This window comes from Oratosquilla oratoria, unplaced genomic scaffold (assembly GCF_046742065.1).
Source record: "Oratosquilla oratoria isolate Oo_2021 unplaced genomic scaffold, ASM4674206v1 SCAFFOLD69, whole genome shotgun sequence".
Classification (NCBI taxonomy): Eukaryota; Metazoa; Arthropoda; class Malacostraca; order Stomatopoda; family Squillidae; genus Oratosquilla; species Oratosquilla oratoria.
The window spans coordinates 766121-781900 of record NW_027467733.1 but is presented as its reverse complement, the minus strand read 5'-3'; the positions used below and the strand labels follow the sequence as shown (position 1 = coordinate 781900).

General features: G+C 46.0%; 1 protein-coding gene across 1 annotated transcript; it reads left to right on the top strand.

The window, feature by feature from the left end:
* The first annotated feature begins 1486 nt into the window (after window positions 1-1486).
* Window positions 1487-15398, top strand: LOC143023899 (uncharacterized). Its single transcript, XM_076182563.1, has 5 exons — window positions 1487-1609; window positions 5115-5241; window positions 13430-13593; window positions 14035-14322; window positions 14637-15398. Exons 1-5 carry the CDS (start codon window positions 1487-1489, stop codon window positions 15396-15398), a joined length of 1464 nt encoding a protein of 487 aa, XP_076038678.1.
* The last annotated feature ends 382 nt before the right edge of the window (window positions 15399-15780 follow it).

Sequence of the window (15780 nt, the reverse complement as noted above, 5' to 3'; positions counted from 1 at the left end):
TGTGTGTATTTACCTAGTTGTATTTACCTAGTTGTATTTTACGGGAAGGGGAGCTATGCTCGTGGGGTCCCGTCTTGCCCGCCCGTCTATGTAAATGTGTTTATATGTGGATTTCTATATAAACAAAACAAAGATTGCTGGTCACTGAACAGCGTTTTTATCTCGTTATCCGAAAGTCATTGTGAAATGTTTATACAGCCCAAGATGCAACAATGCACGAATACATATCTGAATATGTTATCTGGAAAATTAAGGATATAGAACAAGTTGGAACCGTACATGATTTTGAGGCTAGACAGGATCAACTGGAGACTAGGAGACGGTATCCTAAAAAGATGGGTCCGTCCTTTCCTGTAAACTACAATTAGGTAAACACACACCTCTCTCATGTATGTAATTAGTCTCGCCAAGGCCCAGTTGGTCTCCTCCGTGCTTGGCCACCCACAGATGAAGCTCGGCGAGACCACCTTCAGGGATCAGACCACGGGTCAAGGCCCAGGTGTAGGTGCGCGCGCGCGCACGTTAATCCCACACGTCACAAACGCATGTCTCACCATAAACGTTTGCGTTTAACCACGCCTCTTTGAGTCGATAATCCTGTTAACCCGACGCCTGCGGTGCTTGTGTGCGTGTACCTGCCTGTGCTCATAGATCCCCGTCTGTCTCTACATCGGTCAAACTTGGCTTTATTTATCTATCAATCTATTTATTTATTATTACCATGATCATTTCTGCTCGATTATCTCCTCATTTATGTTAGTTCATATGTACGGAAAACTTTTTTTATATATACCCTTCAGGCACGTTGTCTTTTTCAGTCACTTCCCGTGACATCGTACCGTTCTTCCACCCAAAACCAAGGAAATCTCCGTCAATTTCGCATACATGTGCGTGTGGACGTAAACAGGTGTGCACGTATGTACGCTCGTGTGCGCGACACAGGGCAAAATCCTGAGCTCCGAAGTCGGGACGCAAAACGAGGTTCATTGTTCCCGCGGCCTGAGCAGCGAGCGGAGTCCCACAGGGACCGCCGCCGCCGCCCCGGGCGATGTGTATCGCGCGTCGCGGTACACAATAGGGAACGACCGCGACCCCACGATCGTGCGAGGAAAGGCCTTCGTGTGCTTGGGACACCCATGGAGGCCACCAAAGGCCCCCCATTCAAAAAGGGATCTTAGGGCCCCCTCAGTGGTCCAACCTGCGGTTGGATCAATCCTTGCTAACCTCCTGCTCCCTCCACTCGCGCCCGCTAGACCCATCCGCTGTGCTGGGTCGAAAGCAATAGGGTACAACGGAAAGCAAGCAAACCGCCAGATGTTCTAGCCCACAGTGAGGCCACTTTCGACCCATAATGAATTCCAAGAAAGATGAATGATGCCTACTCTTAGGGTTATCGATGTGTGAGTAGTAACGGAGTGTAAAGGGTTTTGAGAAACAAATATTTTCGGATGAATACAGGGAGCTTGTATAGAGTGGTTGTACCCAAATGATAGTACAGAAGAGAAACTTGGAATATAGGGAGGGCGGAAAGGATCGCATTTCGTCGCAGATATCCATCGGTTCTATCCTTGAGGACATTACGCTCAAGATATGGACCCATAGAGTAGAGGTGGGAGGAAAGTGTAAAATTTGGAATGGATCAAATGAGTTGACAAAGAAAACCGAGAATAAGTTGGATGAATGGGGTCGAGGGAGGGGGGGATGTGTGCAAGAGAAATGTCTGTCGAGCAAGAGATAGAGAATACAAAAGGCAGGAGAGTTGAAACTATTGTTTGTTTTGAAAGAAGGTTAGATAACTTTATGGATGGGGATGATAGGTGGTAATGGACATGGAACTACCTAATGTAGGCCTTATGGTCTCTTGCAGTCTCCCCCATTCGCATGTTCTGAGTGACTGGAGGGAGACTAGGTATGGGTAAAGAATAACGTGGCCCAAAGGAATACACGGTGAATCGGTGGGGATAAACCAGCTTCGGCTATCGGGCTCTGCTGTGGAAGAACGGCGACTCGCTGCATTGCTTCTGACCCAAGTAGTGTGGCGGGTGAGAGGGAGACCCCTTCATCCCAGAAGTGTCGAGATGGGAGGGGTGGTCGAATGGGTCTTGTGTATGGCGTAGGTATGTGTTCGGACTCACACATTCCTCTTTGTTATGTACACAAACACACACACACACACACACACACACACACACACACACACACACACACACACACACACACACACATGAATTTGAGATTAGGTTTGGCAGAATTGGAGATGGGATCCAATGAGCGTTGCTCTTTTCCTGTATACTACAATTAGGCGCGCGCGCGCACACACACACACACACACACACACACGCACAGAGGGTTTGAAGGTGTAGTGGTACCGTTTTCGACAGCTAATTTATCGGTCCAAGTTCAAGTCCCACCCAAAGCTGAAAAAAATCAGCAGTGCTGCACTGTGATCCAGCATTCCAGCTCTGTGTGTGTGTGTGTGTGTGTGTGTGTGTGTGTGTGTGTGTGTGTGTGTGTGTGTGTGTGTGTGTGTATTCACTTGGTCTTTGGATCACGTGTTGGACTCGTGATCGACAGCTATTTCCCTCCTGGAAGAGAGCTCAGAGCTCGTAGGTCCGATCTATGGGTAATGCTATGACCTTGCACACACACACACACCCAACTCCCCGCCCACGAGAGTTGGAGTAACACCCCTCAGCGCTGCGATACTGATATTTTTTCAGCCCCGGGCGAGGATCGAACCCGGACCTCCGTAGTGGCAGGCCAGAGCTCTAACCACAGCGCCATGAGAGGTGTGTGTGTGTGTGTGTGTGTGTGTGTGTGTGTGTGTGTGTGTGTGTGTGTGTGTGTGTGTGTGTGTGTGTGTGTGTGTGTGTGTGTGTGTGTGTAGTAATAGCATTACCCATAGATCATGCCATATACGAGCTCTGAGCTCTCATCTGGGAGGGTAATAGTTGTCGATCACGAGACCAACACGTCACCCAAGACCGTGATGAATCACGCACGCGAGCACGCATACGAGCTCTAAGCTCTCATCCAAGGAAACAGCTGTCGGTCATGAGTCCAGCACGTGATCTAAGACAATGGTGGATCCCTCTCACACACTCCGTGCATGCATGAGTACAGCCAGTAATGATAGACTAGCGTGAATAGGACACGTCATTGACTAAGTCCTATTTACCTGGGAACACAAGCTTTTGTCTGAACTCTTTCCCTCCCCGTGTTCGCGACAGCCCTTCGGTGTATTTATCTAAAAAAAAAAAAAAAAAAAAAATATATATATATATATGTATATATATATATATATATATATATATATATATATATATATATATACTGTATATAAAACAAGAAATAAATTCAGACAAAAAAAATCAATTTTATATTCTATTCTGGCTACCGCCATGCCTATTCTATTCAGCTGCGCCGAAGGGACTCGCATGGATCTCACGAGCTCAGTCCTGGTCGTTATCCAGATTCCTGCGACGCACAGCTGCCTCCACTAATACGTACTACAGTGGCCGGCCCAGTTCTTCCAAGGAGCTGAGAACGTAAGAACATAAGAATGGAGGAGACTGCAAGAGACCATTAGGCCTACACTAGGCAGTTCTATATCCATTACCACCTGTCATCCCCATCCTTAAAGTTACCTAATCTTCTCAAAAATAATAGTTTCAGCGCTCTCTACATGGGAACTAACTCCATTCCAGTTGTTAACAACTCTACTTGTAACCCAGTCCTTGCTAATTTCCTTCTTAAATCTAAATTTGTCCAATTGAAGCCCATTACTTCGAGTCGTACCCTGCTGTCTTAATATGATGACCTTGCCTAGATCACCCTTGTAAAGCCCTCGGGATAAATTTACGACCTGAGTCATATACGACCTCGCAGAAGAACGCCAGCGGGTGTAGTACTTGGAAGTGACGGCAACTGTACATCACGATCGTTCCGAGTCGAGAATGCATTCCGACGAGCTGTCCGCAAAACCGGGAAAGTCTTCAAAGTATTCCGGTCTTTGGTCAGGTCACTAGGCCCTGGAAGTTCCGATCGACACCGTGTTCAAGGTCACGTTTGCCTCACAAGACATTGACCTCATCGACCTCTCACCCTCAAAAGATGAATATGAAAATAAATCAAATAAAACAAAAAAGGGTGGATGTGCTTACTCTTATCGTTCGCACAAGACCTACTCAACGTAGATGATCCAGGAGGGAGGTGTAGGGTACTTTGTCGACGTCGCTTCTAGAGATGTTAGGGGTAGTCAAGGCCACTTAGACATCTAGGAGGGTTCTTGGGTGACACACACACACACATACTGTACTGGACTGCTAGTACGGAGGTGCGGCAGTGCCTGGTTCGAATCCTGCCCAGAGCCGAAATTATTTCGGTATCGCTACGCTTCGGGTCGTTACTCAGACTCTCGTGGACGGGGAGTTGTGTGTGTGTGTGTGTGTGTGTGTGTGTGTGTGTGTGTGTGTGTGTGTGTGTGTGTGTGTGTGTGTGTGTGTGTGTGTGTGTGTGTGTGTGTGTAAGGTCATAGCATTACCCATAGATCGGTCATACGAGCTCTGAGTTCTCTTCCGGGAGGGAAATAGCTGTCGATCACGAGTCCAACACGTGATCCAAAGACCAAGGTGAATGCACGCGCAATGTAAATTTAGGTATGATAATTACATATAATTGGAGAGTAAGAGACAGGACCTACATGAGCGTTGCTCCTTTCCTGCATACTCTATAAACACAACTACGTAAACACACACACACACACACACGCGCGCGCGCGCGCTCAGGGAGGTTAGGAAGGTTGAGGAAGGGTAGGAAGGATGAAGACGGCCAGTACATTGACTCGCGATCTTTTTTTTTTTTATGAATACATTTTTTTCTAATCCTGAACCTGTTTCCAGCGTGCCTTGCGGTGAAAATAGCCTCCGGTTATGCGATACAGCTGCGGCCAGAAGCAGTGAGCTACCCTTTGGTTTGACCTGTGCGCATTATTACAGCTTTTGTTGCTCAGTAATTACACGTTTTCCATAACTCATTTTATTGTTATTGTCACTTTCGCATATGGTTTACCTTTACTGGAACCCCAAATTACTTAGATTTATTGAAAATTACAGCTTGGGCCCATAAATACCAACACATCAGATCAAGAACGAGATCCGGGGACCGAATACCAGTCCACAGGTCTGCACGCCCCGACGGGTAGAGGAGTGCTGTGGACTCACAGAGATGAGGAAAATGAAAGTTAGAGGAAAGGAAAGGAAAAGGAAGTGGCTGAAAGGGAAAGGAGGAGCGAGGAAAGGAAAGGGAAAGGAAGGGTGGGGATGACTTAGGCAAGGGAAGGTAAAGATTTTGGATAGAAGAGACGAGATTGAAAAAATGATGGGAAGGAGTGAGGATGTGTGTGCATGCGTGTGTACGCTACGTGTGTCTGCGTGTATGTGTACGTGTGCGCACGCGCGTGTACGTGTGTGTGTGTGTGTGTAGAGGAAGTGTGTCTTCGTTCTGTACTAATTGGACGCATTAGGCTCTCCGAATCATAAAAATAAGACATTCCTCTTCGTCCTCCTCCCTTCCTCCTCATTCTTCCCCTACATCTACGCACTGTGCTCTAACACTTCTTCCATTTCCTCAATGAATGTTCCTATTTTCCCCTTCCTCTTCTCTTTTTTCTTGTATTCCTTCTTTGCGTTTATCTCCCCTTTCTCCTCTTCCTTCTCCACTTCTAAGCTTTCACCACATTTTCTACTAATTATATATAATTTTGCCTCTCCTCTTTCTCCAATTTCCCTCTTCCCATCTCTTCAGTAGCCACAAGAGACACTTTGAAGAGAAAAAAAAACATATTCTTTCTCTCCTCTTTCTTAATGGAGAAGTTTGCAGGGGTGACATGGCAGTCTGGCAGTCGTAGTTTTTGTTTAACAATGATCAAAACCCATGAACACCCAACATGGGTCATTAACACCAAGTATTAAAAAATTAATAATAAAAAATCACGTGCTGGTCTCGTGATCAACACCTATTACTCTTGCGGATGAGAGCTCAGAGTTCATGCCATGTAATCGAAGCGCTGGGAATTCCCTCTACGCAATGTAAACATTACGCTGAGCTCTGTGTGCTCAGTCCACTCGATGTAAACATGAAGTTGACCCCGGCCCGCTGGCTCCACCCCGAGGTTCCTCCCAGTGTACATCTGGGAACTAAGGTAACCATTGTACTCTTGCGCGCTTGAGGTCAGAGCCACCCTTCCACTCCTCCCCTCCCACCCAACCTCTTTCTCCTCCTACTCCAACACGCTACCAATTCCCCTCTCATATCCACGGGCCTTTTGTTCCAGTCCTATCTCACCCCCCACCCCACCCCTCATCCAAGCTCACCCCCCCCTCCCCGTCCCCTCCTCCCCGGGCCTTGTTCTTCTCCTTCCTATTCTTCCAGACACGCACCAATCCTCCTACTCTTCCTCTTCAGCTCATCTTCCTTCCCTTATCAAATGTCTTCCTCTTTCGTCCACCCCTTCTGTCTTCGGTTTTCACACAATGGCGGGTACCTGCTTGTGGTGGTCCTACAAGAGGGGCGGCAAAGAGAATCATCTCCCTGCTGACCATTTAAGAAGGAAGACTGCAAGAGACCATAAGGCCTACACTAGGGAACTCCATGTCCATTACCATTGCCACAACCCCTTCACACCCCCTCAGCTCTATCTGGAGTTGCAGCCCCAGTGGGTTGGCATTCGGTCTCGAAACAGGGCCCAAAATATCTTTCTACCATCTTTAATTCGGTTTCTTCCGCATATGGGGAGTTGACAACCGGCGACTGATCCCCTCTACTACTTTCATCCGCTGGCATAGAAAGAGTCCGACAGTACTAACGACAACAGTCCAAAGTATATTTTCGGAGGGACTGAGGGCCGTTGCCAGCCGCTGTAGGACTGCCGACCCCTAATCAAACTCGAGACAACAATTTCATTCTCCTCCACCTTTCTTCCTCTTCCCCTCCATCCTCGTCTTCTCCCTCGTCCACCACCTCCTTTCCACTCCTAGTCCCTCCTTTCTCCTCCTCATTTCCCTGAGCCTCCCTAGTCCCTCCTTTCTCCTCCTCCTCCTATCTTTTAAGATCACCCTCATTTCCCTAGTCCCTCCTTTCTCCTCCTCCTCCTCTTTTCTATGACCCTCCTCCTCATTTCCCTGAGCCTTCCTAGTCCCTCCTTTCTCCCCCTCCTCCTCCTATCTTCTAAGATCACCCTCATTTCCCTAGTCCCTCCTTTCTCCTCCTCCTCCTCTCTTCTATGATCCTCCTCTTCATTAATGTCCTTGAGCCTTCCTATACCTCCTCCCCTCCCCCTCTTTCCCCTATCCACTCCCTTATCAGCCTTATTTTTTTTGCTCCCCCTGTCCCTTCCAACCTCCTCCTCTTCCTCATGTGCCTCCACCACTTCACTTCTCTCCTTCCTCAGTTTTCTTTCTCTCGTCCTGTTGTCTCTTCTGGCTAAAGGCGTTATCACACTGGGTTATTTTTCCTCGAACCTCCAATTCATCGGCGGTAACGCCCAACTCCCGAAATTGTCCGCCTTAAAATCACTATGACATACTTTTTTTTAATGTATTGGTCTAATAGTCAATATGGTACTTGTAACGTTCTCGCCGCTTGAGTTCGAGTCCTCGGGCGTACCACGATTCAATTTCTGCATGCGCCTAGTTGGCTTAGAATTAAAGTGCATTGTAGTTGATAAAAATGTATCTCTAATCACTGGGACCCATTCAGGGTTGTATATATATATATATATATATATATATATATATATATATATATATATATATATATATATATCATTTGATATGCTGGAAGAAAATTACTTTCCTCCAGCATATCAGGGGCCGAATTGATAAAAGATCCTAACCCGTAAAATCAGACACAGTTCTTCAAAATGGCGGAGATTTTACCTAAATTCCTATGTCGGCGACCTAAATGCTTATGTCTACACATACCCTCGACATAGCGCAAAGTCTAGTGAGGAGTAAACGTAGGGATTTAGGTAAAATCTCCATTTTGAAGATTTATGTCTAGACTTTGGGGTTAGGATCTTTTATAAATTCGACCCCCAGCTTACTTCCCGAAGGCTGGAGGTTGCAAATCTGCTCCAACAGTTGGAGGAAAAATAGCCCAGTGTGATAACACCTCGAGAGAGCCAGGCGAACCTCTTCAGCTGAATGAGGAACCTTCCCTCTCCAGAGGGGTCGGGCAAGAACATTCTCGTTCTTCTCCATTTCGGGGACTCTCCGAGGTTCCTCCCAGATTAATGAAACGGTCTAGTGTTTAAGACAACAGAACTCCATAAGGGGGTGGGGTGAGATTCTTCGTTGGGTTAATCGGGAGGAGATTTAACAACGAAGTGGAATCTTGACAAGACCAAGAGAGAAAGAGGGGGAGAACGGAAGGAGGAAGAGAAAAAGGGAGGAGAGAAAGAGAAAGAGAGAGAGGAAGGAAAGCAGGGAAGGGGAAAGCGAGAGAGGAGAAATAGAGAGGAAGAGAAAGTGGGAGAGAAGGGGAGAGGATCTACCGTTTTCACACTCGCCATGACCGTAATTAAGTAAACGCTACGCTTCTGTGTTGAGGTGAGGATGATGATGATAATGATAATGGTACTTGACAACCGGTTTGGCTACTGGCAAGGGAGGGAGAAGGGGAAGGTGGGGAGAAGGGGAAGGTGGGGAGAAGGGGGGGGAGGAAGGATAGCCGTCGCATCACCCAGGAGAGGAAACCTTATCGAAGAAAATACCTAATGAACCGTTCCACTTTTTTTTTCTTTTTTTTTAAACTTGGACTGTTCGCCCTCGGCTGAGGCATTTCCACATTCCTGCCCACTGCTGCTTGACCCTTTCGCAAGGGTCGTTGACTGAAACGTTCATTTAACGCTGCCGGCAGACGATTCTATTCTTCTTGGGGAGTGGGGGGCTCATTAACCCACAGGGTTGACAACTACTTTGAATGGCCCCTTCGAGAGACTCGCCGTCGTGTATAATCAGTTCTGGTTGGTCACCACCAAGTGATTACCATGCAATTGAAGGGAAATTCATTACTCTCCGAGGGAGACAGGTATGTATGCATGTATGTATGTGCATATGTATGTACGAGTCTGTGCATAAGTAAGTGCATAGGAATGCATGTGTGAATGCGTGTGTGAGAGACGGTGAAAGAGAAAGAGAGAGAGAGAGAGAGAGAGAGAGAGAGAGAGAGAGAGAGAGAGAGAGAGAGAGAGAGAGAGAGAGAGAGAGAGAGAGAGAGGAAAGAGAATCGACATCATTGGAAAATATCTCTCCTACCAACTTCAAGATTTATTGCCCCCTCCCCTTCCCCCCGAACAGAAAATCCATAAATCCAACGGGCGTACTACAGTACAACACTATATCGACTCCAGAGATTGGAAGTACTGTACATGTACTCTGGTTCTGTTCCAGTACTACGCAAGCACATTTCTTTTTTTTTCACTTGTGATATATATTTTTATATGGAATGGCTACGTTAGGTTAGGTTAGGAGCTACTGAACAAAGCAAGTTTCACGTTAAATACCCGCTTTTGCGGGATTCTAGAATTTTACCTGTATTCTCTCGCGTATTACCAGCACGACCGTAGGATCAGCTTAATACTGAGTGGACTATGTTTTACCTGCGATTCTATCCTACTTGGCAATCTCGTGCTCCTGGGTGCCCAGTGATCCCTATGTGACTAATTCTAATCCACTAGATTCGGTTTCTCTAATCTACCAACCTGCGACTTAAATATATATTTTCCATTACACTGTAACTGACCGCATATACACAGAATTGCAATTCTACATATAGACTTTATATGAAAATTCAATCACATGTGCTCGAAACCAGACACAGTGAAATTTTTGGCACATTGTTGTGTACCAAAACATACTTGAATGTTCATTCCTTGTGCTCTGCATTTTACACTTCCCCCAACACTCCTTGGCTGCTCGCCGTGTCCTGTTGTTAACGTCGAGGAACTTGACCATCTCGACTTTCCTTTTAAAGCTTCAGAACGAGATTCGCCACTAACGAGAAATGCCACAAGCAATTACTTATTTTTACAAACCGTATTTGTCGCTTCGTCATCTCCGGCATGTTTGTAATCAATCCTGGCCCCGTGATTGGCCGAGGACGATGTATCCGAATGCCTACAGCCTGTCCCCGACTTCGGTTCACATTAGAGAATCTTTTGGCGATAGCCATGGCATAAAAACAACCAGTTGTCATGAATCTATCGTGAAGATAATTTGGTCATATTGCTGGATAAATGAATAACACACATGGACACAATCACACACACTGGCACATAGGTGCGCATGCATAAACAAATAAGCACATGCAAAAAGTGACCATAATCATGTGGGAAAAAGCGCTAATAACAACAATAATAATGATAAGAAGAATTATCATGAAAATAATGATGGTGCTGGCAAATCAATAAGAATATGATATATTTGTATACATGTATCATTCTAATTGTAATAGACAGGAAAGGAGCAAACGCTCGTGGAATCCTGCCTCTTATTCTACAGTTATCATGCGTACATACGCGTATTATGTATGTATTATACGATTGTTCTTCCGCATGCGCACTTACGCTCACCCTCTAAAAGTACCGTTGATGAGAGCATCCGCCGCTTCTTCGTGTAATGTCTCGTCGTACCCCCTTGTCAGGCCAAAAGAGAACCTATATCACTCGACCTCATCAACTGGGCATTTTACAAAGCATTCCCCCATTACCGCTACATGACGCAGCTGCATGCCGGGTAGACGCGGCCCCGAATCCTACAAAAAGGTGTATCTGGAAAATATCTACGAGGAAAGATATAATGGAAGTCATTACGTGCACGACGGGGCTGTTCAATTTGCCAGCGACGACGGAGGGGCAACGAACGGCCCTCAGTACTCGCGAGGAGCTTCTCCAAGCGATGTGACGTCATGTCTGGGCGCATGTGGAGAGATAGCAACCTTAATCATCTTTTTCTCGTTTATTTTCATTATTCATGCGTAGGAAACAATTAGCAAATGAAAAAAAGAAGAACGTTTCAAAATCGTAGAAGCATAATCTTGTCGATACTATACAAAAATTCGCAAACTAAAATGCAGATACGGTGATCAAAACAATATTCATACCACAAAATAATTTCGGGAGCGATTTCATAATGGTCATATATACAGTGCCAACATAAATAACAAAACAATTACAAATTGACTACCTTTTAATCACCGATTTCAGTAACAATCTAGAGGTGTTTCTATTCCCACCAGTGAGTGGGTGACTCAGCTACGCTACTGACAAGTCACCCATGAAGACAGTTTGTAGTTGGGTGGAGAATTACGGTAGATATGTGAGGAGATATAGCCAGGAGATTCAATTATTTACTAAATTGCCATCGCTTGCCGTACTCACGACCACAGCTGCGATTGGTGGATGTAACCATTTTGACACAAGGACGCGTTCTCCAATACTTCCTGATGTACTGTCTTGGTAGTCTGGTAAAGGGGTTATCACATTGGGCTATTTTTCCCCCGACATTTTACCTCCAACCTCCATTTAAATATACATAATAAAACTTCGCTTACAGAAATCTAGACCTCTTTAATAACATTTCAATAATATGTCTAACAGTCGTATAGGTTTACAATCTCTTAGTTCATCATTCAGGTTTGCCATATATGACGGAAAGATAATTTGATATTTGGAGATTTGAAAAATAAAATATTATAACCGAAGTCGTTTTCACTCAAACGTACTGTCGGCGCAGGTGAAGCCCGTGGAATCCCAGTGTGATAACACCATAACATAGACGAAGGAAACTGTCGTAATTCCTTATAAATAAACAATTTTGTTTACTCATAACACGACTATCACCTGTGGGCATTTTTTTATTTCAACATACATACAATACATACATACATACATACATACATACATAAATACATACATACATACATGCATACATACCAAAATGCCTTCCCCCTTTTCATCTTAACACCTCGTGGATGAAGGGGCATCCCTCATATCCGCCGCACTGTTCATGTCAAAGGCAACGCAGCGGGACACAGTGCCTCCACAGCCTGAGCTGGTTTACCAATACTTCTTCATTATTTGGAGACCTCCCCACCACACACACACATCTACTAAATAAACAGATAAATAAAACCCTATCAGTACCTGTACATCTTTGCAAACTTTCTCAGCCGCATTTTGTCCATTTTTGTTCTGGCTAAAGGTGAGGCGATTTTATGTAGCTAGAGGGGGGTCTTGGGACAAACGGTCCAGCCTCAGCTGAATGTGATTGTCCATCCTTGACCAAAACATAGAGTTAATTGTATATGTGCTGTGCCTTGCTGCATTGTTTCTGACTCAGCGTAGTGGGCAGGGGACAGAGATGGCCCTTCATCCACGAGGAGCTAAGATGAGAGGAAGGAAAGGGTGGTGGATGGGAGTGGAATGGGTGCGTGCCTTTGACTTGACTACCTCACTTTTAAGGGATAAGAAGCCTTTTGGTGTATAAATAGACAGTGCAGCAGAAAAATCACTAGGAAAATAACAGAAATGAGACCGAGCGCTTTCGTCTATTCAGACATTTTCAAGGTAGAGACGAAAGCGCTTGATCTCATTTCTATTATTTTCCTAGTGTTTTTTCTGCATACTAGAATCACGCGCTCAAGTGATTTCTTTTGCATAAATAGATAGTATACGTTGCCATGCCAAGGGGGTTATCCTAGACAACTGGACACAGGTGGACCTACACTGGGTACCATCTCTCCAAAACCCGTCAACACCCTCAACTTCATCTGGTGGTGCAGTCCCGAGGAGCTGACACTCGATTTATGGACTGGACCCAAGATCATTCTTTATCAATACTATTTCTTCCATTTCTAGATATATGGAAATCTGCTCCCTCTCTTACTACTGTCAGTGGGGTGACATTAAGATTAGTCTCGTACTAATGCAACATAGGCAATCCAGCGTTTCTTCCCAGAGAGATCAGTTGAGGGGTTTGGGGACGGTTGCTATGGGGCTGCGGGTTTCCAGTCATTGAAGCTCGAGTCAACAGTTATGGTTATTGTATAGACACGGTAAAGGAAACATGGACTGGAGGTGAAGCTTTTATTCCTGACGTTTCGTCTAACGACTTTCTCAAAGGAATGAGCATACTAGATACATACAGATATGGTGTGCGAGCGTATAGCGCTGTGTTCTGATTGGCCCGCTGAGACAGCCAATCACGAAGCGCTATATTCGCTGAAGATTTGGCCCAGGTGAAGCTTTGAGAAAGTCGTTAGACGAAACATCAGGAATAAAAGCTTCACCTCCAGTCCATGTTTCCTTTACCGTGTCTATACAACTTGTTCACATGGATTTTCAGTTATGGTTATTATCTCTTTCCAGGATTTTACTTCGCCCCGCTGAAATGGGAATGTTTGTATTTCAGGGCGACGGTGACGCTGATGGTGATGACGACGACGACAAGCGTCATAGGAGGAGGAAGAGGAGGAGGAGGAGGTAGAGGAAGCAGAGTGGACGCCTCCCACGTGGGCCCCGGCGCGCGAATGGTGAGATCCTACAACCCCCCCACCCCCACCCCAAGCAAGGCTTGAATCCTTCAGTATTGTGGCGCGTCAAGTGTTGACGACATATAGTGTGGACGTCTTTTGTCCATGACATGTTGACGATATATAGTGTGGACGCCCTTTGTCCGTACATTTCGGCGACATATATATTGTAGACGCACTCTGTTCGTCACATGTTGTTGACATATAGCGTACACGCACTCTGTGTATCACATTATGGAGACACATAGTGTAGACATTCCTTGTTTGTCTCATGTTAACGACATAGAGTGTGGACGCGCATCTTCCTAACACTCAGTACAATCCCCCTAATCACTCGGGCCCTCTTCGGACCCGCAAGGAGCCAAGTCACCTCTAACAAACCCTCCAAATGCATTTTCGTGTCATCTACGACTAATATTATCTACATTACCTTTATTCCAGCTTCTCCATCAACTTGGGATAAATCAGTTCACCGTAGAAGATGTGGGAGAGGGAGCAAGAGAAGGAGGAGGAAGGGGAGCTGGAGGTTATCCTTGGCCCCGCAGTTCTCCCTTCTTTACAGTCGTCAGAGCGCCGCAAGAAGAGACCTACCCGGACCACGAAGGGCGCGTCGGTCCTGCAGAGTCCCCCGTCTACTACATCCGGCTCCCCCCGACCTCCTACTACTACGTCACCAACTCTCTTCTTGAACAGGATCCGGCGGGGGAGGAGGAGGAGACTTTCGAACAGGTGGGTGGTCCTCGGGAGTATAAGGACTCCTTTCCTCCGTCAGAAGGTTGGTGCAAGACGTACCAACAGAATTAAAACTTATATACATGTGACTTCTAGTTCTTTTCATAGTGCATAAGATCCCTCTAGGTACAGTAACATACATACATACACACACACACACACACATATATATATATATATATATATATATATATATATATATATATATATATATATTTTTTTTTTTTTTTTTTTTTTTTTTTTTGAGTACCACATGTACACAACTAAGCAATGGTGTATAAGTTCATTGTTAATCTGGTGTTTTCACTCAGGTCCCTCTCGACTTCACCAACAACGGTCGGCCCACCCAGATGTACCATTGGACACCCTCCGCAGCGCCCATGCCCTCCCCAACGGCGCCCTTCAGCTCGCGCCCCGGCACGTCTTCAGGTGCCCACCTCGTCGCGCAATCCGAGATACATGAGATCGTTCGTCCAACATCGAAGAAACCTGTACCTCATTCCCCCTCCTCCTCGTCGTCTTCATCATTCTCTTCCCCAAGTTCCTCATCCACTCCTTCAATAGACTCCTCTTCCACTTTGCCCTCCAGTGCGTCCCTGCACCAACCCTCTCCCCCATTCCTTCCTCCGGCAGTAGGGACGATGACTTCAGTCGCTTCAGACACGCTACTCCCGACAATACCTTCGTCACCCTCCCCAGAGGAGTTTCTTCAGGAGTCCTCCTCCCAGAGGGTCGACCCAGGGTCTCCTCTTCGTCCTTCGGCTTCGCCTCTCCAGAGTCAGTCATTCCCTGATCCTCCAGAGGAAAATGGCCCTCATCAGGAAGAGGAGGAGGACTTGAGATCGCCTTCAGCAGTGCCTCCATCGAGGTCTTCGCCCTTCTCGGATCCCTCCAAGGGGACCTCTTCTTTGCTCATAGCTGCTGCTTCGGGAGCTTTGCTACCGAAGAAGTCAACCCTCTACATAAGGAACAAGAGCCGCTACAACGGCAGGCCCGCCCACGTGTATGTGTGGAAACGTGGTCGACCACACACGGTCCAAAACCACAAGAAATATCTCAGGAGTTATCGTTAGTTCCCGTTTTCCTTGCGTTTTTATTCAGCTATGGGAGGCCCTCCCCCTCACCCCTCTTCCCCATCTGCCAGTCAAAGCATTCCTACCTATTATTCAAACCAGGCGTCGAAGTTCGATGATTTACACTGTTGACTTTGGTTTCTGCAAGATACCACCAACCCCACGGAAGATGGCAATGGCTGCTCGACCTTCTTATGGATCTCCTCCAGGTGCTTTAGGTGTCACTCATCATCTGTTTACTGTAGTCTGATACTAAGGTCCTCTTTAGTAGTCGCACTACTGCAAGTGGTGGAGGTCCTAGTGGAGATTCTTTCCACATCAATTAAAATTGTATATTTGTATAATTTCTTTGAAATATCATTGTTTACATAGAAGTTTCAAA

Excerpts from the sequence above, each read along its gene's own strand:
- LOC143023899 (XM_076182563.1), top strand. The coding sequence starts at position 1,487 with ATGATAGTACAGAAGAGAAACTTGGAATATAGGGAGGGCGGAAAGGAT. Across the intron at positions 13,594-14,034 it reads TGGGCCCCGGCGCGCGAATG|CTTCTCCATCAACTTGGGAT; the intron begins GTGAGATCCTAC and ends CCTTTATTCCAG. Across the intron at positions 14,323-14,636 it reads AGGAGGAGACTTTCGAACAG|GTCCCTCTCGACTTCACCAA; the intron begins GTGGGTGGTCCT and ends GTTTTCACTCAG.